Below are 26141 nucleotides of genomic sequence, written 5' to 3' on the forward strand. Positions count from 1 at the left end.
TGAATACCTTTTGTGCAAAAATACCACAAATAAGATCCTGACTATCTAAAATTATATAAACTGGTGCAAATAGTTGTTTTTATTGAGTTAAGTGATCAAGTTATGTTGATTATATTCACCAGCCTAGGTGTTGAAAAAGCGGGCTTTACTAGAAATAATTTTAAATATATCACTATATTTTTCAAAAACAGTATTCATCAGTTTATCATCCCCATTAGATATCTAAAAAAATAGCATTTTCTTATTTTATTACTTGTATGAATCAAATTATTTCAATTTTCAGTCAAAATTAGCCATCTATTATGCAAAGTGTGAACGAGGAGAAAAGCCAACCATGCAAGGTCAAAGAGCATGCTGGGTTAATGTTGACCAATGAAAACGCTCACGAGTGTGAAGCTACCATCATATTCATATTCATCTTCACTTTCAAAAGTTGACCTCTACGATCAATGTGAATATGATGATAGCTTACACATTCATCATCAGATTCGAAGTACTTCCGAATGGGTACGAACATGCGTTCGGCAAATCACATATCCTTCATTGACAGGTTGAAATCATGTGATTGTAATTACTTTTCACTTGATTTGCCTGGATTTGCATGCTCTCTTGTTATTTTTGCCAGAGTATCCAATTTGCACCATGAATTATTGTTGTCATGGACCATTATTTTTCACAATCGATTGCATTGACCGATCCCGATCAAGGGAACTACACACATTGTGATAATTGTGGTCTTGACAACACTATTTTGTGTAAATTTCACCAGTGTAAGTGTTAAGTAGGGTTTCAAAGATAGCAGCACTGCGGGAAATCAAAACACACCCAGCCAGGCCGTATTTTATTACATTACTACTCATACAGGTTTTTTGTGCAGTCCCAAATATTGATATTTCATCTTCAAAGATATGGGAAAGGCATACTAAACATCCAAATTAGTTTTTTATATGACAACAATAATTCATGGTGCAAATTGGATACTCTGGCAAAAATAAGAAGAAAGCAAGCAAATCCACGCTAATCAAGTGAAAAGTAACTACAATCACATGATTTCAACCTGCCAATGAAGGATTTGTGATTTGCCGAACGTTTGTTTGTACCCATTCGGAAGACTTCGAATCTGATGATGAACGTGTGAAGCTATCATCATATTCACATTGAGAGTAGAGGTCAACTTTGAAAGTGAATATGAATATGAATATGATGGTAGCTTCACACTCGTATCACGCTCACATTAGACGTGAAGCAGCCATCTTCAGCCCGAGAAATCCTTTTTGTTTTGCGGATAACATAAAGAAGACTTCACTGTAGTCTGACTACAGCTGACCGTCGAGTATATCAAGATGTCGCTAGCGTTTGTGCCACCAAGTCAGCGAGGTCGGGCCATTCCTACCTCGGCGTCGATACAAAAGGTTGGTGAAACAACACCATTTGCTTGTCAAAACTGGCGTCGCTGTGTCCTCCATGTTTTTGAGTGTCAACATGTGACAGTACTGAAAATGAATACGTGCATGTGATAGGAAAGGGGAAAACTAAATATAAGTAAACGTTACGTGCATTTTAGCTATTTACACAGGAGGAGTTCGTTGAAAATTAAAATTAATACGGGACTTCAGTAATATACAAAAGCTTCACCAAAAAAGAGCAGACGTACAAACTCCGACCAGTGTGCGCATGCAACTTGTTTGCAACAAAGTAACGTTACTTGTTATTGTTACCCAGATTTGCCACAGTTCATTCGTAGTTCAATGTCCGACATCGACATACAGTTCAGAGATACCAACAGGTTATTACAGGTTACCCTCCACAACTAAAAAATTGTGCAATGCAAAGACCAGTCCTCACACATTATAAAATCACTTTCTTCCTCGCTCTCCCAACCCTTTTGTGGTACAATGTACAATGTACCTTTGTTCTGAGATAATCATAACGATATGCTGCTTTGTTGAACCTGTTGAAGTTTGTATATAGTGATACCCCATAATTAAAACACATTTTTTGGTACTATATAAATTGATAATACATGAAGTGTGAATATGGTCATAAAGTAGATATTTTTTTCAAACAAAATTTGGTTAAAAATAAGTAGGTGAATAGTAAATTGAAGTACTACCAAACCTGAGAGAATATAGCATTTCAATTAGGTGGCACAGTGTTTTTTTACATCTCCGATCGCATTTTTCGTTACAAATTCAGTTACACAAACAAACTACTAGCACTGATAGAATGTACCCACATATGAAATGTTATATTGTCTCTCACTGTGAACTCAAAAAATCAGTTTCCTGTTGTGAATCTGATTGATTCATGTGACAGTGATGTTGATTTGTGTTCACAGAGATAAAAAACAAACCCAAAAACCCATAGTCCTGCCTAACTGAAACTCCAATAGTCACTCTCATTTGGTTGTAGAAAGATAACCAAAGAGAAAGATAATGAATAGAAAATGAATTTGCTGATTACTTGATAATTAGATATTATTCTCCAATATTTTTCTTCATTCATTCAGCCAGGGAAAATATGAGTGACCTAAGGGGCCCTTGTCACTATGGGTCTCTAGATGAGTAGACAATCCTTAGGTGATGATTATTTTCCAACGGAATGAAGAAAAATATTGGGGAATAATATAATTATACCATTCCCAGTAATATTTTTAAAAAATAGGGAAAGTAATGACAACTTTGACTCGTATTTAACGAGCAGAAGCAATGACATAACCACGTATTGTCATGGCATACTGTAGATGCGCATTGTCATGATGTAGAACGACCAGAGTATTGCAGTTCAAAATATTAATTGGAAGTTATTTGACAAGGTGCCTATGAAAGGTGGGAAAGAAGTAAGCTGATTTATTGACAACTTTACATATGGAGAAAATCAGTGCCAACTTCAAAAGTGTCAGCATCGGTGTTTGATCATAAGTTGATATCCGACTGAGAACCGACCAAATAATGTATATCTGACTCGTACTCAAGTCAGAGCCTCCTCGGACTAGGTAATTGATGGCTTAGGAAAATCATAGACAGCGACGGGAAACTTGTCCATTGGAAAATGTATTATGGCTGTATTTCTTATGCTTGGGAACCAAGATAAGTTATTTTCACCAATCCTGCACTGTAGACATCTCTGAAATCCGGGCAAATCTGGCTTTCACAAGACAAGGTCTGATAGCTGTACACTGGGGGCCTGGATGGGCCATGATGCAGGGTTGGTAGAGATGACTTCTCTGTTCGCAAGTATAAGGGTTAAGAATCACCTTAACTCTTGCAAATAATTTTAATGGAGAAAACTGTATTATGCTAGATGTAGTTCAGAATACATGTATCTGATGTACTGGCCATGGAAAAAGCTAGTTCTGCTGAACTGTTTACATGGTCTACATCAGGTAACAATTATGAATTTCTTTTGTATTCGTTTTGTATATTTGTATATTTGCTTATTTTTGTTATCTGTTGAAGTGAATTTCATCCAGTTATTCATCCATCCATCCATTCATTCATTCATTCATTCATTCATTCATTCATTCATTCATTCATTCATTGTTATCTGTTGAAGTGAATTTCATTTTTCAGATATTCATTCATTCATTCATTCATTCATTCATTCATTCATTCATTCATTCATTCATTCATTCATTCATTCATTCATTCATTCATTCATTATCTGATATGTATGTTACCTGTGATTCTTACCTCACCCTGTTACATGTAGATGCTGGATGAAAACAACCAGTTGATCCAGACGATAGTGGACTACCAGAACAAAGGCAAAGCTTCAGAATGTGCACAGTATGTATAATGTTTAATGTGTATTCACATAAAGTGTGCCTTGAATGTGACTGTCTGAAGGATTTTATACGTGTGAATATGTATTTTCACATTTTGTGATTATTGCAAATGTTCAGTGTTTGAAGCTACTACACGAGAAATAATATATTGTAACAACAAATTTCATATTACCAGTGATAAGTTTATAAATGATGTACATATTTCAAAATCCAATATTGATAAGTCTTTACATTAAGCCTATAAATGGGATCTGATTTTTTTGGATAGTTCACTGACATCTCCTCAAACAGTACATAATTTTGTGTTTCTCAGTATGTACATCGTAGAGAGTGGTGTAAAATTGCCTTAGTTACATGTAGGGGAAGGTGTCGATTGTCATAATACAGGGGCATAAGTCAAGTTTATGTGGTTTTGAGTGTCAGATTTGCTACGTATTGAAATGGTACTCATAGTACATAATTAACTGTGACTTACAAAATGTACAATTGACTGATTTCAATTACAATTGATTCATTCAGTGATGTAATTTAATGTAACATATAAAAAAAATGAGGGAATACTTAATACACAATCAACTGATCTAACAATGCAGAAGACAATTGTTATACCACAGAAGGCATGCATTGGCATTATACTACAATAGTTCAATTGAGGTTTTATGTAAGTATTTTCACTCGAGTGAAATGTGCATAAACTCTGCTTGTGCCACTTTTATTTTTAATGTGAATTATTATATTTATTGATGTTATCATTTCTGTGTTTCTATAGTTACCAACAGATATTACATCGTAATCTAGTCTACCTTGCAACTGTAGCTGACTCCAACTCTAATGTACAGCAGTTACTTCCTGTAAGTATTTATAACATTCAGATTCTCATCTTTTATTTTTTATTTTATTTATTTAACTTTGACAAAAGTCAGGTAGTCCACACAGGTGACGAACACCTACAAATGTGAACCCCATAAGAAATATACATGTTGTACATACAAATAAAAGACAACTGCAAAAACTACATGTATAGTTACAATATACAATAAAGGGAAAAACCTAAAATTACATTAAACAAAATGACATCTGTTGCTACACAAAGGTAGTCTTCTAGTAAGATTGTGGATTTTTGTTTTGCGGGTAGCTAAATAAATCTAAAAGGTGACGAGTACCTCGGTTGGGGCGCCCTCAGTGTTGACATTCAGTCGCTTATAATGTAAGCAGGTTAGTCCTGAGGGTCTAGCAGCTAGACCAACACAGAGGGGGTTATCTTTCCGTCTTTGAAAAATTGATGTGCCATATTTGAGTCACATTTTTTGGACCCGTTTCTCATGAGGATGTTCAAGATTAGGGAAAATGAGGGCTGAATTTGAATCCTAACATTGCCAGGCAGACACATTGTAATGGATAGGTGAATGTAAAACTTCAACAACCTGTATTCCTTGACTTGCAGCCTCCAGGTCAAATACAAGCAAGTGCAGTTCCTGGCCAACAACCAATGCCACACCATCTTCCACAAGGTGCAACACCTGGTAACGTTCCACCTACATCTCAAGCACCTATGAACTATCCACAACAACAACAACAACCACAACAACCACAACCCCCACCACTACCCATGCAACAACCACCTAACCAGCAACAACCACCACCAGACAATCCTCTACATCCTCAACAACAACAACAATTACACCACCAGCAACAGCAGCAGCAACACCATCCACAACAACACAATCAACATCAACATCAACAGCAACAGTTTCAACAGCAGTTTCAACAACATATCCAACAGCAGCAGCGACAGTCACCCCAACAACAACAACAACAGCAACAGCAACATCAACAGCAACAATTTCAACAACAGTTCCAACAGCATATTCAGCAACAACAACAGAAACAACAGCAGCAGCAGCAACAACAACAACAGTTGTCTGCGCCATCAACGCCACAGCAACTGCCACTAGAAGATGGAAAACAGAATGTAGATCAGGAATCAGGTGGAAATGATCAACAACAACAAAATCAAGGACCACAGGGTCAACAAGCTGAACAACAATCAGATAAACCAGGCAATACTCAAGAGCAGGAACAAGGACCAAGAACACCACAAACTCAACCACAACATCAACCAACACCACCACCACCACCACAACAGCAACAACAACAGCACATGCAGATGCAGCAACACCATATACAACAATCTCAGCAACACCCGCCACAACAACAAATGCAACAAGTAACCCAAGGGCAACAAAATCCTCAACAACAATTGGCACAACAACAGCAGTTTCATCAACAACAACAACAACAGCATCCACATCAAATGTCACCCCAACAACAACAACATTATGGACCACAGCAACATCCACCACCACCACAACAACCACAACAACAACACCAACAGCAGCCACAGTCAACTTATCAGCAAGGACCAAACCCAATGCCAAACACCCCACCGACACAGATGACAAGTAAGAAAGCTTTTAGTGTGTAGAACATACACATATCATCATAGTTTGAAATTATCAAAATAATGTCATTGACATAAACTATTGTAAAGTTTCGGTATTATTCCTCATTCAGCTTAGGGAAGTATGAGTGACCTAAGGGGCCTTGTCACTACAAGTTGCTAGGTGAGCAGTGACAAACCCTTATTTCCAGCTGAATGAAGTAAAATATTGGGGAGTAATATAATTATATCTCCTCAAACATAATTGTTGAAAAATCTGGAAAAATAACGACAATTTGGAACGTTTTGACTCGCATTTCAAGCACCTCAGAACCAGTGGCGTAGACCTGGGTTGTCATGCCGTAGAATGGCCAGGGTGTATATAGTCCATATATTCTGTTCAAAGACAATAACTTGTGCGTGGTATAAACGGTATCACAGGTATGTTTATTATAGAAGACATTGATGTAAACGGTCCACTGTTAGAATATATATTACATATACTATGATCCTGGTCGGCAGACATTGACATAAACCACATATTATCACAGTGTACTTTATCATAGAAGACAGTGACATTCAACATAAACCACTGTATGAAATATGTATTATAAATTACAGTTCTCTTTAATTAATCATGGAAGTTCTGAACATAAACCATTGTAAAATACATCTCCTTCTAGGTTTATCTTACCCTAGTGGGGTTCGTTGACATAGCCTCCATGCAATACATACCATTACAGTTTGCTAATAGACGTTATTGACATACATAACCTCTGTAAAATACATATCAGTGCAGTATGTTTCTATCATACACACCATTGACATAACCACTGTAAATTGCATATCATGACAGCCTATAGCTCACTCTTATAGTATTCATTGATACTATAACCACAGTAAAGTACACATCAATTCATTACACTTTACTCTTGCTTACGCATCAAAACCACTGTAAATTACTTACCATTACAGTTCACCAGTGTCATACTTGGTAACCATAAACATCATGAACATAGGGGTCTAAGTCTCGACAGATACTCTATGATGAAAAAAAGTAGCATTATGTTCACTCTCTGGTTTGTGAGGGATTAGGAAGGCCAAGAAAAAAAGTTTCTTTCTCATCGTAGGAAAAATGCAGAAGTGATGCAGTGAGATGGTATTCTTTTCTTTCTTTCATTCATTCTTTCTTTTTTTTGAGCACCACCATACTAATCAATAGAATAATACACAGAAAGAAAAAAGATCAAAATATCAAAGTTTGATTCAGAACCACAATATACATTGTATGTCTCATAACTTGCAAACAAATCACTAAAACTGTACTTCGTGACCTTCTTATGGTTCTGGTGTATAACTCCTGCCACTTCAGAAAAAAAGCCATGACATGCACGTTCTCAGGTAATGCACGTTGTGATGAGAAAACAAAATAATTTTTCTCTTGGCCTTACCAACAATTCACAATGCTGAATGCTAGAGTTGGAAATATTGATTAACACCAAACAGAAAATATCACAGCTGCAATCAAAGTCATGCTTATGATTCATACAAAATAACCATTGATATAACCACATACAAATCATTTTTTACGTTTTCATTATCATTTATTTTCATTTGGCCTTTGACCTAACTAGGTGCTCCTGGCATGAATTCTCACCCATCAATGCCACCTACTGGCCAGATGAATGTACCAACCACTAGTCATAGCAACCTGCCTGCATATAACACACCTCAACCTTCACAAGGGATGCAAAGCTATCCACGACCCATCTCACAGCAAGGTAATCCATTGAATGTTTACATAACCATGTCATCATACATGTAGCATGGTGATTCATACAATATTCTCACAGCCATCTCATGGCATGGTGATTCATTGAATTTTTACATACCTGAATGTTTTCTTAACTCATGGCAGGGGGGGTTCATATTTACATGCTTCCATGTATCTTGCAGCATGGTGATACATACCCTAACTTGCAGTATGGGGATTCATTGAATATTCACATTCCTTTCTCGTAGCATCGTGGTTCATCGAATATTCACATACATGTACATGCACCACATCTTGGAGAATGGTGATTCATCGAATATTGACATACCCTATCTTGGCGTATGATGATTCATAAAATGTTCACATACCCTTTCTTTCAGTATGGTGATTCATTGAATATTCACATACCTTATCTTGGCGCATGATGATTCATAAAATGTTCACAATCTTTCTTGCAGAATGGTAATTCAATAGATTATTCACATATCCAAATTTGTAGCATGGTGATTCATAGAATATTCACATACCATACATGTATCTTGAAGTATGGTCATTCAAAGAATGTTCATAGACCATATGCTTAAAACAAACTGGCAACATTATGGTGATTCATACAATATTCAAATACCTTTTCTTGCAGTATGGTGATTCATAAGCCTATCTTGCAGTATGGTAATTCATACAATATTCACATCGTTACCCAGTTTTGCAGCAGGATGATTCGTAGAATATTCACATACCCTTTCTTTCAGTATGGTGATTCATTGAATATTCACATACCTTATCATGGTGATTCATAAAATGTGTACAATCTTTCTTTGCTGAATAGTAATTCATGGATTATTCACATACCCAATTTTGCAGCATGGTGATTCGATGAATATTCACATACTCTATATAGCAGAACATGGTGATCCATAGAATATTTACATAGCATATATCTTGCAGTATGGTGATTCAAAGAATATGGCAATAACTAGTATAAGCCTATCTTGCAGTATGGCAATTCTTACAATATTTCACATACTCCAGCTGCAGTACATGGTGATCCATAGAATATTTACATACCATATCTTGTATTCACATACCCAATTTTGCAGCATGGTGATTCACAGAATATTCACATACCCTGTAAGCACCATGATATTCATAGAATACTTGCCCTTTCTTGCAGTATGGCGATTCATAGAATGATTACATTCACTTTCTTGCAGTGTGGTAATTAATAAATAATCACATACCATATCTTTCTTACAACAAGGTAATTCATACAAGCAGGTCATACAGTGTAAACATTCACAGCAAAATAATGACATGAAATCCTGACATCAGCAGCAAGAATAAGTAGATGTTTAATATTCCCCAATATTTTTTTTTCATTCAGGCAAGGAAAATACAAGCAACCTAAGGGGGCGCTGTCTCTATGAGTCACTAGTCGAGTAGTGACAACTCTTAGGTCACAGTTATTTTCCTGCTGAATGAAGAAATATATTGAAGAATAACATAATTATACCAGTGCCAGTACTATCAAAGGAAAATCTGGGAAAGTAATGGCAATGTTGAACGTTTTGACTCATATTTTGAACACAGCAGAACCAGTGACATAGACACGCATTGTTGCGACATAGACATGTGTTGTTGTGATGTAGAATAACCAGGGTATAAATTCCATATTTTTTTGTTCAACTTGGCTTGTTATTTATGTTGTCAGGTCAAATGATGGGGCAGCAACAAGGCATGGGTAGCGTTCCTAGTCAGCCTGCTGCAACACATCAACAGTACAATATACAGCAGCGGTATCAACAACAGCAGCAGCAGCAACAACAACAACAACAACAACAACAACAACAACCACAACCACAGCAACCAGGCAGTGGTCAACTCATATCGTCACAACAAATGGGTGCCTACAGGAGATCTCCTCAGCAAGGTAGATGTTAGTTGTATAAATATTAACAAAATTGATTATCCATTTGATTGCTATTCACACCACTGAGGGCCCCCTACTACTTGCAGTCTATCTATCAACACACAAGACCACCCATATATTGATTACCGAATCTTACATCATCCATCCAGGTGTATTCTGGTCACGATGTGTAATGAGTCAAATGTGTGACTGAACTTTTGCATATTGCTCTGTCTGTTTGACCAACTCCTATCACATAGCCAATTCTCGTAATGTATAGTATTGAATTTAGCTTTTGTTCCTAACACAACAATGAAAATTTTACTTGAAATTTTAGACTGCACACTTCAGTCTTTGTCAACAGATTGATCCACTATTCAGTACATGTGACCTTATGGACATGTGAGCCTAATAAGGGGTCATAGATGCCTGGAAGTTTATATCGCCCTTCATCTCAGTACATGTGTCCATAATGTCACGTTTACTGAATAGTGAGTCAATCTGTTGACAAAGACCGAAGTGTGCAGTTGAAAATTTCAGGTAAAATTTTCAAAGTTGTGTTTGGAAAATTGGTTAAATTCAATACTGTGGCTTACCAACACAGATGAATTTCCATTTGAAATCTTGTAAAGTTTACTTGACACTAAGCTATCCCTTTAGACACGTACTTACCCATGTTTAGACTTGACACCTAATGATGCATCTATTTTATTCTATACTGGAATGTCAGTGTAGCTCAAACTAAGGAAGGGGTCAGGTGAAATGTCAGCTCATCAAAATAATGTGGAGTAAGAACATCCATTTAACTACTTCTCTTTGCTTGTAGTTTTTTTCTTCTTCAATAAATGCTTGTGTAACATTCATTTAAAACGAGGAGCGTAATGGATGGTGATATTTTTCTTGGATTTACCCATTACTTTTCTTTAATTACAGCTTGTATGGCAACACTTCTGCATAAGAATGGTCATTCTTGATTGCACAGTATTTTTTCCCTTTGGGTAAATTTTTGTGATTGTATCACCTGCCCGTATTTTTATTACATGTAGGCCAACAGTACCCAGGACAGCAACCAAGTTACACTCAGCAGCAGTTCAGCAACCAACAGCAGCAGCAGGCCTACCCTCCACAAACACAGCCACAACCTGCCGGCTATCCTAATCAAGCCCAGTACAACAGTCCACAACAGTCTAGTTATGGAGCCTATCCACAGAGTCAGCAATCATCCCAGCATTATCATCCCTATAACCGACCAACACAACAACAATCTATACCGAGTCAACCAGTGCAAGGTCAACCAACCCCCTATGGAGGTGGCTATAGTCAAGGTCAATATCAGCCACCCTATCAGCAGTAGAAGGTTAATATCAAGTTGAGGTTAACACCCATCTTTTGAACTCTGGAAAGTCAATATTGACTTTAGGTTAATATCAACCATGCCTTCCACAGGAGAGGGTCAATATCGGCCACCATACCAACAGTTGAAAATCAACATCAAGTTGAGGTCGATGTGTTAATCACCCTTCAATAGTGGAAAGTCAATATTGATTTGAGTTTAATATCAACTATGCCCTCAACAGGACAGGGTCAGTATCAGCCACCCTTTCATCATATCAAGTCGAGGTTAATATCAACCCTCTTCTAAACAGCTGGAAGGTCAATAATTATATGAGGTTAATATCAACCCTCTTCTCAACAGCCGGAAGGTCAATATGTACATGAGGTTAATAATCACCCCTTGCAATTGTAGATAGTCAATATTGATTTCAGGTTAATATCAATTGCCCTCCAAATGACTGAAGGTCAATATCAACTTTCCAACAGCAACAGTGACTGCAATTCCTTTATTAGTGTAATCCTCTTTCTACCAGAGGGGTATTTGTTCTTCAAAAAACTACAAGTTGGGAAAGGCAGAATTAACAGGGAAAGGAGAAACAGACCCCAATTGAAGTACTGCATATTTCTGCAGAGGACCATGAAGTTGGAGAGCAAGGATAGAGGTACTACCCTGAAATGGGTCTAATTACCCAAAGAAACTCAAATAACCTGTAGTGTTGGGTGACTACCTTGATGCAGTTTTGGTTAGAAATTGTACGAAAGGCCGTTTTCACTTGTGTGGTTATGGTACCGAGATAATACAAGAGGATACTGTTGTATAGCTTAAAAGTTAAGTTACCAAATGTGCAAGATTGCTAAGTCTTTCTTGAACTTACTTTCAGTTTTTGATTACTTTATACTGCTAAATTGTTATTTATAATTAAGTGTGGTTCTCTGTACTTATTTTGAGAATAGTCGACTTTATCTATATTTGTTGCTTGTGTCCATGGATCCCAAAGAACCTTATTATTTGTGACGTGTTGATAGATGTTGCGAGGCAAATAGCAGCAAACATCGTCTTTGTTTTTGTACTCGTGTATGCATTGTGTGTCAGTTTGAGTAAAAAATATGCAGAGAGTATTTAAAGGGGAAACACTACTGCTGAAAATAGTAAGGGCTCTGGAGAGTCATTCCAGGACTACTGCCATCAATTAACAAAGCATGAATATTTATGGTCTGGTTTTACATATGCATGTCTCATGACTCCTATATGTGACAATGCGTATCCACGGCAACTTACACTGAACAATGAATGAGGAACAAGTTTCAACTCCATGTTTTTCTGCAGTTGCACATTATGTAAATGATGTGAAACCATGAAATGATTCTCAAGAACTTGTAGTTTAAAGAAAATGCCTTTGTTTCCAGCAGTGGTGTTCCCCTAACATAACACAGATGGCAGTGTTCCATTGATGTCTTTCACCACCATAGGGGGCAGACATGCAAGGCTAATATACAATCCTCTTTCTAGAAGCTAATTGCGTTAGGAAACATTGGCAGCTGTAGACTGTATTTACACCTTTCATTATCATCCTGTTTTGGGGAATGTTTGGTATCCCCGGTAACAGGGGACAATCTGAGTAAACTTGAATAAATTTCCATACTTTGGATCATAATATTGGTGGGAAACCCTGGTGACGGGGAACTTTGCATAAATTCCTGTACTGTGTACCATACTTTGGGTGGGTAACCAAAGTACTAACAGGGTGAAATGTCGTAAAATTTGCATAAATTCCTATACTGTGTACCATTATTTTGGTGGGTAACCAAGGTAACAGTAAATGTGGTAAAACTTGCATGGTTTCCAATACCTTGTACCATAATTTCGATGAGGAACCCTGGTAACAGAGAAAGGAATATCAGCTAACTTTTGCAACTATAGATTTTGATAGCTTGTTCCGTAATTTTGATGGGGCACCCAGGTTAAAGATCTGGGCAATTCAGTTATATTTATCTTATATTTATCTTTTTACCCAACAAATACACAGTGATGTTGGCAATATTTTGTTTAGAATATCAGCTGCCAATGATATTTTGATAAGGTAATTACATGTACCTCACTCACCTTGGTCTTCGGTGATTGTGATAAAAGTTTAGACTTGCTGAATAACTGATATGTGGACAGGACCCTTTTATTGCTGTAATATTACGTACTTTCAGTATTTTGTTTGAAAATGAACACAACCTAGGGGCAGCATTAAATCACTGATGTAGGATAACAAACTAAATTCCTATAGTTTTGTCTCAGAACCCTTACTCCCTTTAAAATTAACTGGCAAAAAATTGTCTCTATGTTCATAATAATAGTTCACCTTCAAAATGATGAAAACATTTAAAAAGGAATATAATACCTTTTGTTGAAAACTTGAATGCGGAAAACCATGATTACAAACACTCCTCTGCAGAGTTATAGCTTTTTCTCATCTTTTGATTCTAACCTTATATACATGGAACGAAAAAGGGGGGGAAAAGGTACATGCACATTCATTTATTAAAACCTTTGCTTTGATAAATATACATAAGTATTTGTCAGATGGAAACTGATGTTAGTTGAAATATTTTGCCTTAACAAAAGAAGTTATGTTTGCATCATATATTGGTCTTGCTACATTGCCCCCCCCCCCCTCTTTAATAGTACAATTGTGTCCTCAATGGCAAACATATTGTGAAACATTCCCTCTTGCCATCTTAACACTTGGGTAAAGCTATATTATAGAATGAAATGATTTGTTTGAAAATCAACTTTTGACATATTTTATTATACATGTACCATATTCTATTGTAGGCGTGTGACGTGTAAATTAGAAACTGCCATAATAGACTGTTATAAGCTGTTAGTAATGTGCCTGTCAAATGTCTATAGAGTTCTTGGCACCATGAGTCAATGCCTACATCATGTCTTTGTTGCTGTTACTTGTCCATCAATGAATTGAAACAAAGTAGAGAGTTGCTGCACCACAAGGACTATTGCAGTGTTGCTTCAATGTTGTTGCTGTCTTTCTGTAACATGCAAATGAATGCAGTGGTTCTACCACATATGATACACTGTTATAAAAGACAACATTCAACACTTTTTCTGCAGCCTTTTGACCACATTCCTACACCTTTATATTGCCAATTGACAGCATTAAATGGAGTCATTTGCTAAAAATATGTATCGAGGTGACTCGGGGAGAGTCCTGTATTTATTCTTCAAAAAACAAAATTAGGCTAAGATACAGTGTCATTCTGCCCCCATCCAACACTACACTGTTGATAGGGGTAAGGCCAAAGAGGGTGCCCCAACATGGAGCATTTTCTTTCAGTGTAGAGGGAAATATGTTTAAACCAGTAAGTGGTACAACCCATAACACCAAAGTAAAGCGTTTTCTGTATGTACCACACTCGTTTATAGCAGCCACATCAAGTACAACCCATAACACCAAAGTAAAGTGTGTTCTGTATGTACCACAATCATTTATAGCAGCCATATCAAGTGTAAAAGTATACTGTTTCATTTGCTAATTGACCACATTATAAAGGCGAAATGCTGGGCTTGTAAATAAACCAATAGGGAACTTGCAAACCCGCCATGTTGAATGCTGCATCATGGGAAATTGATAATAAATACTAATCAATTAGTATTGTAAACAATACTGTGACATTGTTTGCAACCACAGATGATCAATTCATAGTTACCCTGACAATTGTGGGAGGTTTATTCAATCGATAACTCCAGATTAGGTATTACGATAACCACAGATAATCCCATAGTCCTTTGTGTCTGAGCATGCTCAGTCTGGATTGCAAGTTCCCTATTGAAAGAGTATACTTTACACTTGATATGAATGCTATAAACGAGTGTAACACATAGAGAAAGTGCTTTACTTCAGTGTTGCTCTCTGTATTTCCCTAATGCTGTTATAGCTGCCATCTCTCTATACCCGGCATCAACTACCAGTATAGATACAAATGTAGCTTTTTTGTGTCGCATTTGATTTTGAAAATAGTTTCTCATCACCCATTGACTGTAAAGGTACAAGTCACGTACCTTGTTTTCATATATCTTGTACAGTGTGTGTACATTTCTTTTAAGAAGTGACTGGCATGCCTGTGTATCTTGGGATTAACTTATCTACTTCAGAAACTTTTAAGTTGAGAATTTTGATATCGGACAGACATTTTGCTAAATGCAATTGAAAGGTAACTGATTTTGTACATGTATGTGTAATTTGCTATGTAGGTTTTTGTATGACTTTAATATAACTTTTTTTTTTTTGAGTGTGCAACAGGAATTAAATTAATACAAAAATGCATTCCAGTGTTGTGTTTGTTCTATGCAGTATGTAAAAGGCGTTAAAATGATTTTGAAGCATTGGAAGATCCGCTCACATACTCTTGAACTGAAACTCATTTTTTTTCTGCAGCTGCAGACATCAGACTGTGGACGAACGGAACCAGTTACAAAGAGGGAAAGTAAACAAATGAATTGGATTAATAACACTTGGCTCTGCAGGTTGGAACAGCAGAGACTTTTATTACATACGATGGTTGATAAGAAGAGTTTTATGTTCTCTGTATGTGTGCAAGAATGCCAGAGGAACTGGAAATTTTTTTGTGAACTATTATATAAAATGGTCATAATGTATGATTTTTAGTGTTTACTTATACTAGAGGCCAAAGTACTGAATAAAATATATCATATCATAAAATGGCCATAAAGCTGTTAATATCAAACTATCATGGTGTGTAACACAAGCCTCTGCTGTTCCAAATGTTAGTAATCTTAAGTCAGTTGTTTACTTTCCCTGTTTGTAGCAGGTTCCAGTCATCCACGGTCTGATGTCAGCATCAGATGTTTATATAATCATCTGTAAAAACGGTATAATTGACAACTTTTACATCATATCTTCACAATTTCTTATCCATGTTTGTTAAAAATCTTTTTCAAAATGCTGTTGTACATGACGTTCAAAGTCATCCAGAGATGATTTTGATTTGGGGAAATTGATACCACACATAGGACACCGTCTATCATAGTGACTCTGTACATGTTCTTCAAAGGTGTCTCGAGGACAGGATGGTGGGAACAGAAGTCGACATTCCGAACACCATCTAGGAACTCCTTCGTTTTGATCTGGATATTCCGGTGCGTCATGAAATTCTTGTCCTGCTTTGTCCCTGGAAATAAAATAATAAGGTACCATAAAATAACCGAATATGAATTGACCTGTGTAATAGCTATGACTAATGTCTAGTAGCCATTATCAAACTAAACAATGTCCTTCAGACACAAAATGAAGATGGAAGGAAGTTACAAATAACACTAAGGAAGTAACACTAAGTTCTAGGTTCAAAGTACTACAAAAAAACAAACAATAATTAGAATAGAAATTGTTACTTGACTCAATTTATGTTGTAGTAGCAGCAGCAGCAGCAGTAGTAGTAGTAGCAGTAGTAGTAGTAGTAGTAGTAGCAGTAGTAGTAGATGTAGCAGCAGCAGTAGTAGTAGTAAAGCTGTCTCATTGGAATCTAGTTTTTGATGCAACTACTTAGCTCTTGTCCGAATTACTCATACATCAACAGCTAAAACTGTTTCACTGTTGATGTCTGCATTTTAATTTTCAAATAAATACTGAAAGTACATAACAGGGTCCTGTCCACATATCAATCTAAAATGAGATTGTACTAACCTGTCTTCATTAAGTGAAGCCAATGGTTCTGCTGCTTGGTTGTCTATGTCATCTCTAGTTTCCTTATTGCCATGACTACCAGCACTGTTTATTTCTTCTAGCTGGTCAGTTGGTCTTCTATTAGTTGTAGTGGTTAGTGTGTTTGTAACGCCTTGTAGACGTAGTGGGGATGGTAGTTGTCCTCGCATGTAAGATGGTGGTGGTGGTGGTAGTGGTGGTGGTAATCCAAAGCAGTGTGGTGGTAGTGGCATTGGCCAACCACGTGGTATGACTGGTGGTTGCATTGCTGGTTGTCCTGGTGGTTCTTCTCTATATAAACTCATTTTCTCCTTAGAAAAAATATACATGAAATGCTCTAGAACTTTGATTTGATAGACATACATTGTATACCATCATAGTCTTCAGTTTTAAGTTTGTTATTTACTTGTATACGTAGTTTATTTTAAGGAAAATGTCCAGTCCTCAACTTTTTCTATTTTCCCCAGATACAAGTAGTCCCCAGTGATGTTTCACCTGACTCTTTCACATTTACTAAGTCATCATTTCACATATGAGAACACAGTTTAAATGAAGAATGACAAAATTATTTGTTTGCTGTAAGAGTGGCAATATTACTAAACGTACACATCATTGTATTTCATTTCAAAAATGGGATATATACTTTACCTCTAAGCTCATATATTTAAATCTCTCATCTTGTAATTCTTGTTCAAGTTTGACACATTCCTCTCTCTTCTCATCGAATTCTTTCTTCATGGCATCTATGTGCATGTCTCTACATACATCTTCTACAGCATCAACATCAGCTTTTTCATCCTGAAACAACAACATGTACAAACATAACTATATGACAAGCCATCAACTGTGATCTTCAGATAAGCCTAGTGCGGAGATAGTGGCACCTGGCTACATTTTAGACAGGGCTATGCATCCCAAGTTCCAAATACTAGTACAATTCCTTTTCTTAAGACATTACATGTAAAGGAAACAAGAAAACATGAAACCACATACAACATGTACCTGGAACATTTTTAAAATACTGTAGGATGTCCCTGGAACACTAACTATATATAATTGTTCCTGGAATATACATGACAATCACACACAAAAAATATTAATTAGTAGAGAGTGCATACAACTCTCATGAATATTCTTATGTAACTTGAGTATCTTATTTCTGCTGACTCCCATGATGCAATGTCCTACAGCAAAGATACCAAATATTAAGGCACACCATGGTTCTCAGAAATCACAAGTAATTGTAGATGATTTAACATCATGAAATAACTCTCCAGGGCCCATAGTTTATGGAAATGACTTCATTTGCTGGAGTGATGTTCCCCTTTAATATTTAGCTTTGATAAAAATTATCAAAATGTCTGAGAGTAGGCCAAAATGGGTGGTTTAATAAAGATAGTTGTACATCATCAGTGTTTAAGAATGTTGTCTTACTTTGTAAGCATCTTCAGTCGTTATCACACCAAGTTCAATTTGAGACTTCACATCACATGGTTTGAACGCCATAAAATAGTCCTTCTCAGTCAGATCAATCGGTGTCTTAGTTTTCATCAGTCCTTCCAAATGAGTTGTCACGCCCTTCCTAGCAGACATCAAATGGGATGCATTTCCATAATGCATTAACTTCTCAGCATACTCTGTGGTATTTGATAGGTCACTTTCTACTGCATCTAGTTCTTTCATCTGGGCATTTAAGTTTAAGTTTCTGGTATCATATTCATCTTTCAACTCTCTCTGTAGTTCATCACCAGCCTCTAGTACCTTGCGAGTGAGCTCTTTAATGTGTCCTGTTATTTTCTTTTGCTCGGTCTGGTAACATTCTTTTAGTGATGTCGACATTTTCTTCAATGAGGCCTTGCTGTCGTCTGCTTCCAAAGATTTTGCTTTCATTTTGTCGACGATATCAGTCAAACTTTCTTTGTACTCTTTAGCCGCTTCTTTGACACACCTGTATTGATGTTCTGGTCTAGGATGATCCAAAGTGGCACATTTGAGACAGATAGCCGATTCACACTGGTCGCAGTACAAGTCAACTTCGTAGTTTGGGTGTTGAGAACAGAGCAACGGCGGCTGAACTAAAGCTGGATTTTCGGACTTTGCCTCCAAATAATGATCGATGGCCACAGGACGATGATGTCTAGTTGCAGGCAAACGGCTGTGTGCAGCGGTGCAGGAGTCACAAAGAGATATTCCACATTCTATGCAGTGTGTGACACATTCCCCCTTCTCACATGCTCCACATTTTGATGGCGAGGTCTTTTCTTCATCTCTGAACAAGTCAACTAGTTCATTTATGAAGGTATTGTCTGCCACTCCCGCTACGCCACGATCTGAAACTTCGTACTTACGCCGACAAACCGGACAGGTTATCCCACTCTCTCCTACCAGCTTGCTAATACAAGTTTCACAGAAATTATGATGACATGGTAGCCTTTTGGCATTGTTATATTGCTCGGCACAAATGGTACAGAGAAGAAAATGTTCGCTGATTTTCTTTAAGAGCTGTGAATCTCTGGACGCCATAATGTTAGAAATACGTGACCAAATTGTGTCACATGATCATGATCATACAGGTACAGGTCAGTTCAGGTCAGGTATATATTGATTTTGTTTGGTTCACATTCACATTTGGATCCAAAGAATCGTCATCTGTTTTTATTTGCAATATATATTGGTTTTCATAGCAAATTTCACCTCTTTAATTTAACAATGTAAGTTATGGTACTCGAATATGTTCACATTCTTGTGTTAAAAACAATAAAATGTTGATAATATCGATAGTATTGGCGTATTTAGCTAACTATATGTGATAGGGGTAAAATTACACTTGTTTCTTTGATCGCATAGGTCCACTAATATTTCGTCATGAGTGGACCTGCACAATGCACTTGGACTAATATCCCAAGATGATGTGTTCTTGAATGAGCCATTGTCACTTCATTTAGCCAATCCATTTTCATACATTTTTGTCCAAAACATATTGCAATGGTATATTTCAGTCGTTCTGTGTTATCAATAAATACTGAAACTGCATGAAATGCGACTACTTCGTTCCCATTTGAGTGTTTGCCATCTTTTTCGTTTTTCATGTGCAACATTCTAAAAGTACTTGCAGTTGGCAAAATGGTTTTACTCTAACGAGTATGAAATCTATGTGAAAAATGTAATTCCTAGAACAGAAGACAATAATTGCGTGGCAATTTTGAAAACAAAGATAACAGATGGCGAATTGCTGAGAAAAAATAACCTGACAACTAATCGAAAATCACATCTTTGGATATGAATGTGATAAAACAAAATATTCAGTCGATACCTGACCTGGCCTGTATCTGCGTTTTATACCAACCGAAGAAAAATATATGTAATGTTTCCTTTTACCTATGTAAGCGAAAGTTAGGGAACCCTGAATAATTACAATGGGGAGGGCCGGGGAAACAGGTCTGGGTTGTTGCGTAAAATGTGCCTTCCTTTCTCTAAAACACCCCCCTCCCGTACCCTCCCCACTTGGCTCCCTCAAACTCTTATTAAACTTTTACTGCCTACTTTCCAATTTTACTAGCTACTTTATTTGGAATATTAATGCATTCATTGCTACTTTTTACTTTTGAAATAAGCTACATTCATCACGTACATCTCCTGTTATGAGGAAATACAATTTCAAAAATAAAAAGTTAGACAACGGGGCGAATTTAATGCATATATCAAATTAAAGCATATATATTTATAAAAGAAAAAAATGCTGTACGCCTACTTGAAAAAATGTACTCTCTAGTTGCTCTTGAAAAAAGTAATCACTGTCATGGTGGTTGAAAAAAATGTTGTTTGGTTCAACATCTCAAGTCCAAGCCCCCCAATCAAATGGTTTGCCCCTTATAGCTGTGATCAGTACTTGTGCTTGGGTTTCATTTGCTGGGTTCAGGCCAGAATGCTAACCGACTACCAAACACAAAATGGGCAAACTCCCCGTATCGTTGGAACTGAGCTCAAGGTCACTATTGCTGCAGCATTAGATCCCTATTAAATATCGTACCCAACTGTTTCCGTTTTACTCCTTACGTGTCGTATTTGTCAGCAGCGATTTGATATGATATGATCTAATCTTATGTATCTAACCCTAACACCTATTAGAGCCATAATTTAATAAGGCAACATTGGACTGCTCATTACCATATGGATACAAGGATGCTATAGTAGAAGTGAAACATGTTTTGAAAACCCCATATCCATAGCTGATAACAATGCAAAGCACAGGGTCAACAGTTAAAAATAATTTTAATGTTTGAAGGGTCACTATAAATGTGCACCTACCAGCTATATTGCATGCAGTTTGCATGCAATGCGCATGCGATCGGACTCCAAAAATCACAAAATAATTAACGATATATCTCAACGTTGCAGTGAACATGTCGTAGGCTGTTGATCCAATACCATTTCTTATAAAAGCCCCAAACCCTACATATTTTTGGCGTGCGAAAAGGTAAAATGATAACAAATTGCTTCTATTTCCGTGTACAACTTACACACTTGTAACGCCTTTGCTTCATCAGTGGTAAGTTAAAAAAAATCGTATTCCAGAGAGAGAAACCATGACGTCACTTTAGACTAAAACAGTACAGTCTGGATAGCATCTTCGTCTAGAAGTAATTTTTGAAAATTTACTACGGTAGTAAAGTATTAAAATAAAATACAAGTTCGACATACCTACACCTACCCTAACACCTGCCCTCTGGAGTCACATGTTATCGGAAATACAAACATTTCCGTCAAATTTAAAACTTGAGGTCATAAGTTATAATTACCAAGAATCATTAATTATGCAAAGGGGTCATTACATTTTTAAAGAATTACATCTTTTTTAGCCATATCTGACAATTACGATTTGATATCACCAACAAATATATCAAATTATAAGCTGATGAAATTTAAAGCTTGCCTAATTACCAAAAACGATATGCAAATGATTCAGTACAGTTAAAAACGTGTGCCTTGCTATTGTCCATGAATGGGCAAATTCTACGAAATTTGAAGCTTGCATCCATAATACTTCATATAATTGCCTAATTATTTAAAATCATTATTTATGCAAATCATCAATTTAAATTAAACAACATTGTCATAAATGTATTTGTCGAATTATATGAAATTTGAAGCATATATTCGTAAGATATTGCCTAATTTCCTAAATAATTATTACTCATTTACTTAACTAAATTTATAAAATTACAAGCTACATTTGTAAACTTTATGTGCCATTTAATTACTAGTAATTACAGGGGGCTGGGGAAAATCAGGCCTGGGCTGTTTCGTAAATATGACCCTCTCCCAATTCTGTCATGCTAAAAATGACCCTCAATTTCCTTTCTCTAAAACATGACCCTACCCCTGTTAAAATATTTCAACAACAAAAATCGTTTAGATGCTATCAGACATGGAAAGGGACACTTAGTCTAGTCCAAGATCATTGTCATGTGTTTCAATATTTTCTGTATTGTACTTCATATAAGAATGATGGGTGGTGGTTCTATTCTTACGAAATAAATTTTCAAAAACTTGATTGTATGCTTCAGGTGCAGCTTTCCAAGAGTTTGTTATGTTGGAAATTGGAAAGTTTAAACTTCACAAGAAATGATTACTTGAAAGTTTATAGTTAAGAAAATTTTGAAAAATATTTAGGCCGTCTGAATAGTTGACATATCATAAGACTTGTTGTTATTGTTGTTGTTGTTGTTGTTGTTGTTGTGCAGACGATGCGTCTAAATAACGGATAGTTTATATAGGGTCAGATCGACTAAAGGTCTCTGTAAGTTTATAAAATTTATGTAACGATATTTATATCATCTTTTAATGCAACTAATTGTTGACAAAAATACAATAATGTTGGAAAGTGTACAAATTGAGGGGTCCCCAAAATATCCAAATTTACTCACCAGTCATTTCCCAAAATCAAGGAAAAGCCATATTTAGTATCTCTGTCAATAAATGCGATGACTCGATCTATAGGGTGTCGGTAAGTTCGAAGATGTCCTTGTGCATAGGATAACGGACCTACAAGGAAACGCTAGAAAATAACAGTTTTGTGTGAGACTGTGCTCTGGAGACGAAAACATGATGTAAGAAGGAAAAAATTTAGTTTTATTGCATAAATTACAATAATATACAACAGCAGCACGTAAAAGTTGGACACGTGATGATGTACATACATATCGAATACTTCCAAGTTATTAATCCGTACATTTTACATTGTTAAAATTCAATTCTATGACTATGACGCTATGAATAAAGCAACACTTTAAATCACTACAATTGTGTCAGTCTGTCGTATACATGTGTATAGTGTTGAGCTTTGCTGATCTTTTTTGATTTTTTTTTTTATATCCGAGGTTCTGTAAATGCAAGTTGGATCAGGTGGACAAAATCAGATATAGACGCCTAGAGTTCATTCAAAGATTATCGCCATCTTTTGTTTACAGGCCTAGAGGTGGTGGGGCGCTTATCTTTCGTTTTCAAGGCTTGCTGCAGCGACCTTTGCAGCCGTTCTGTCGATTCTTTTTCTTTCTCGCTTTCTCTTCTAGACTTATTAGTCAACCATCGATTGAACGATTCATACACTATGCCTCCTTCCCGTCTTTGTCGTTTTTCACAGCTGTGTTTTGACGCGTTTGTCACAGACACTGTCTTCAGCACCTCATCGCCCTCTATCCTTTTCGTGTTCCATTTAGGAAAACTTTGATATTCAATCTTATTTTGACGCTTCTCGAATAAAACGGTTTTTTCCTTTTGTTTCTCAGTAATTTTGTTTGGATCGACTTCAGCACGTAAATCCATGTATTTACTATATACCCTGTTAGTTTTTTGATCATTTCTTTTCTTTTCTTCTTTCAGTCTTTCGAGTTCTATTTTATTGACATGAAGTATGTGTCTGGATAGTTTTTCCTTGTACTGTCTGTCGACTAGCCCTCCGGATCCATGACATGTTCCCTGACCAAGTACTTTACATTGCTTCTTACCTACAGGTTTGACCTCATGGGTAAGCGGGGTCAGACTTTGATTCTCCGATTCAGTTTTAGCGCTTTGGTTTCTTTTATCCAACTGTTCATTACTGATAGAGCCCCACAAATTTGGTAAACGATCGGTGTTCGAGTAATCGTGATTGCTTCGGTCGTTCATCAAGTTGAACGTTCCTTTCCCCATATTGGTTTCAGAGGACTTGCGGGAAGCACCTGCATTGACGTCTCGCTTGGCATATACCGTACCAGACTCTCTCGTTCTAGATCTCGTGTTCCTATCGACTGCCGTTTGTTTCTTTTCTTTCATCCACTCTTTATACAACTGTAATTTGTTCTCTCTATTTTCGGATCTACTTTCAGTTTCTCTTTGTTGAAAACATTTTATGTCCTGATTGTAACTCGTAGACACATTCAAGAGAGTAGATCTTGGAACAGCTGATCTTGCCCTGAAATGAAATGAAATGAAATGAAATGAAATGAAATGTTATATCAATAAGAAAATGCCATCGTTAATCGGCCAGTAAATTAGATGTATTTGTGTCTATTAGCTAAAAAAAAAAAAACTCCATCAAGCATTGCAAAGAGTTTTAGAATGATCATACTGCGCAACACTAGCGCATGATGAAGAATAATAATAGTCGTTGGTGGCGCTTTACAAACCCCGCTATCCAGTATCCTAACATGTTGTCCGAAGCGCCACACAGGCATATGCAGGACTGTGTTTCTTCAGTCCAGATATGATATAGAGACGTTACAATATTTCATCCATGTCGTAATGTCGTTTCAAGAACCACTCTTGTCATTAAGCTTATGTCTGAAAATTCTGTGATTTCAACATCCTTAGGTGTATTGTATTAGATTTGTACTTTGACTCCGAAAAATTTGACATTCGAAAAACGTTTGTAAAGGCATGTTGGGCTTCTGGCAATCTCTGTGTGAACAAAATTATTGTATAATAATAGCTACTGTATATATCTTACAGGTTTACAGAACTGCCAATCATGCATGCATGTTTGTGTAGATGTCTGAATTGTTTGCCTATTTTGTCAGATAGGTTACTAGAACTGTCAATTATTTTGTGCTGATGTAAAACACTTTCTTTACGCTGTCTGATTGGTTTATGGAACTGCCGATCTTATTGTGAATGTAAGAATGTTCTATCTATGTTGTTTGTTTGGTCGATAGAACTGTCAATCACGTTTTAAATGTAACAATATTTTGCCTACCTTCTGTACAGGAGAGTGTGAACACTTCTCGTCGTAGTCGCTGATATTGGTCTACCCCCATATCTTCTTTGAAGCGACGGCAACGGGGCTGAACGCGTCCGTGGTGTACGATATCTTGACGCTTGTTTTGTTCTGAAGTGTACTTGCACTCCACTTTTATCATTGATTCGAGAATTTCTTTTATCTTTCTTCTCATCCTCATCCTCATCCTCATCCTCCCCCTCTTCCTCACTCTCATCATTTCCAGACTCTATCTCATCATCAGATTGCGCCTCTTCATCATTACTGACGTCCGATATTTCTTCTCCATCCTCCTGCATGTCTTCATTAGAAATCTGGTTATCCATACTAGTGTTATGTTCTTGTAACGTCGTGTCCTGAGTTAGTTTGATATTGTTCTCTTGTTTATGATATTTGCCGCCATTTTCATCATCATCATCATCGTCGTCGTCATCATCATCATCATCATCATCATCACCACCATTGTCACTGTCATCCACGTTATCAATATCATTACTTTCATCATCATCACCGTCGTCATCGCCATCATCATCATATTGATCATCTCCAATCAATGATAAAACTTGAATCCGATTTTCATCAACGACACCTTCTACACCTGTGGTCGTTTCGTCCACCAAGTTAATGTTCACAGACAACTCATCTGGCATGGTGGTGTTTCTTACCTGTTGCTCCATAATATCGTAGTCTTCATCATTTGCTTCCTGTTTCATGATATGCAACTCCAATATTTTTGCTGTTAAAGAGTCTTCGCGAACTAGATTATCATAATCACGTGTTCCCGGTCCAGCTAAATCTCCTGCACCTTGAGGAAGTAACCTTGGAGAGTTGTACGGTGGTAGTGGTACAGAGTCGTTCAGTTGAATAACATGAAGTTGGTTTTCTTGACTCGTTGATTGGTCTCCACATCTAT

General features: G+C 36.7%; 1 protein-coding gene across 1 annotated transcript; it reads left to right on the forward strand.

Annotated features, from left to right (window-relative positions):
- The first annotated feature begins 1271 nt into the window (after positions 1 to 1271).
- Positions 1272 to 11264, forward strand: LOC144437979 (uncharacterized). The gene is made up of 6 exons (XM_078127012.1): positions 1272 to 1412; positions 3712 to 3788; positions 4557 to 4638; positions 5232 to 6249; positions 9713 to 9931; positions 10957 to 11264. The coding sequence occupies exons 1-6, from the start codon at positions 1344 to 1346 to the stop codon at positions 11262 to 11264; spliced, it is 1773 nt and encodes a 590-aa protein (XP_077983138.1). The 5' UTR covers positions 1272 to 1343.
- The last annotated feature ends 14877 nt before the right edge of the window (positions 11265 to 26141 follow it).

Source organism: Glandiceps talaboti, chromosome 7 (assembly GCF_964340395.1).
Source record: "Glandiceps talaboti chromosome 7, keGlaTala1.1, whole genome shotgun sequence".
Taxonomy (NCBI): Eukaryota; Metazoa; Hemichordata; class Enteropneusta; family Spengelidae; genus Glandiceps; species Glandiceps talaboti.

Bases quoted from the DNA above. Each gene is read 5' to 3' on its own strand.
- LOC144437979 (XM_078127012.1), top strand. From the start codon at position 1,344: ATGTCGCTAGCGTTTGTGCCACCAAGTCAGCGAGGTCGGGCCATTCCT. The intron at 6,250-9,712 runs GTAAGAAAGCTT...TTATGTTGTCAG, and splicing joins CCCACCGACACAGATGACAA to GTCAAATGATGGGGCAGCAA. The intron at 9,932-10,956 runs GTAGATGTTAGT...TATTACATGTAG, and splicing joins CAGGAGATCTCCTCAGCAAG to GCCAACAGTACCCAGGACAG.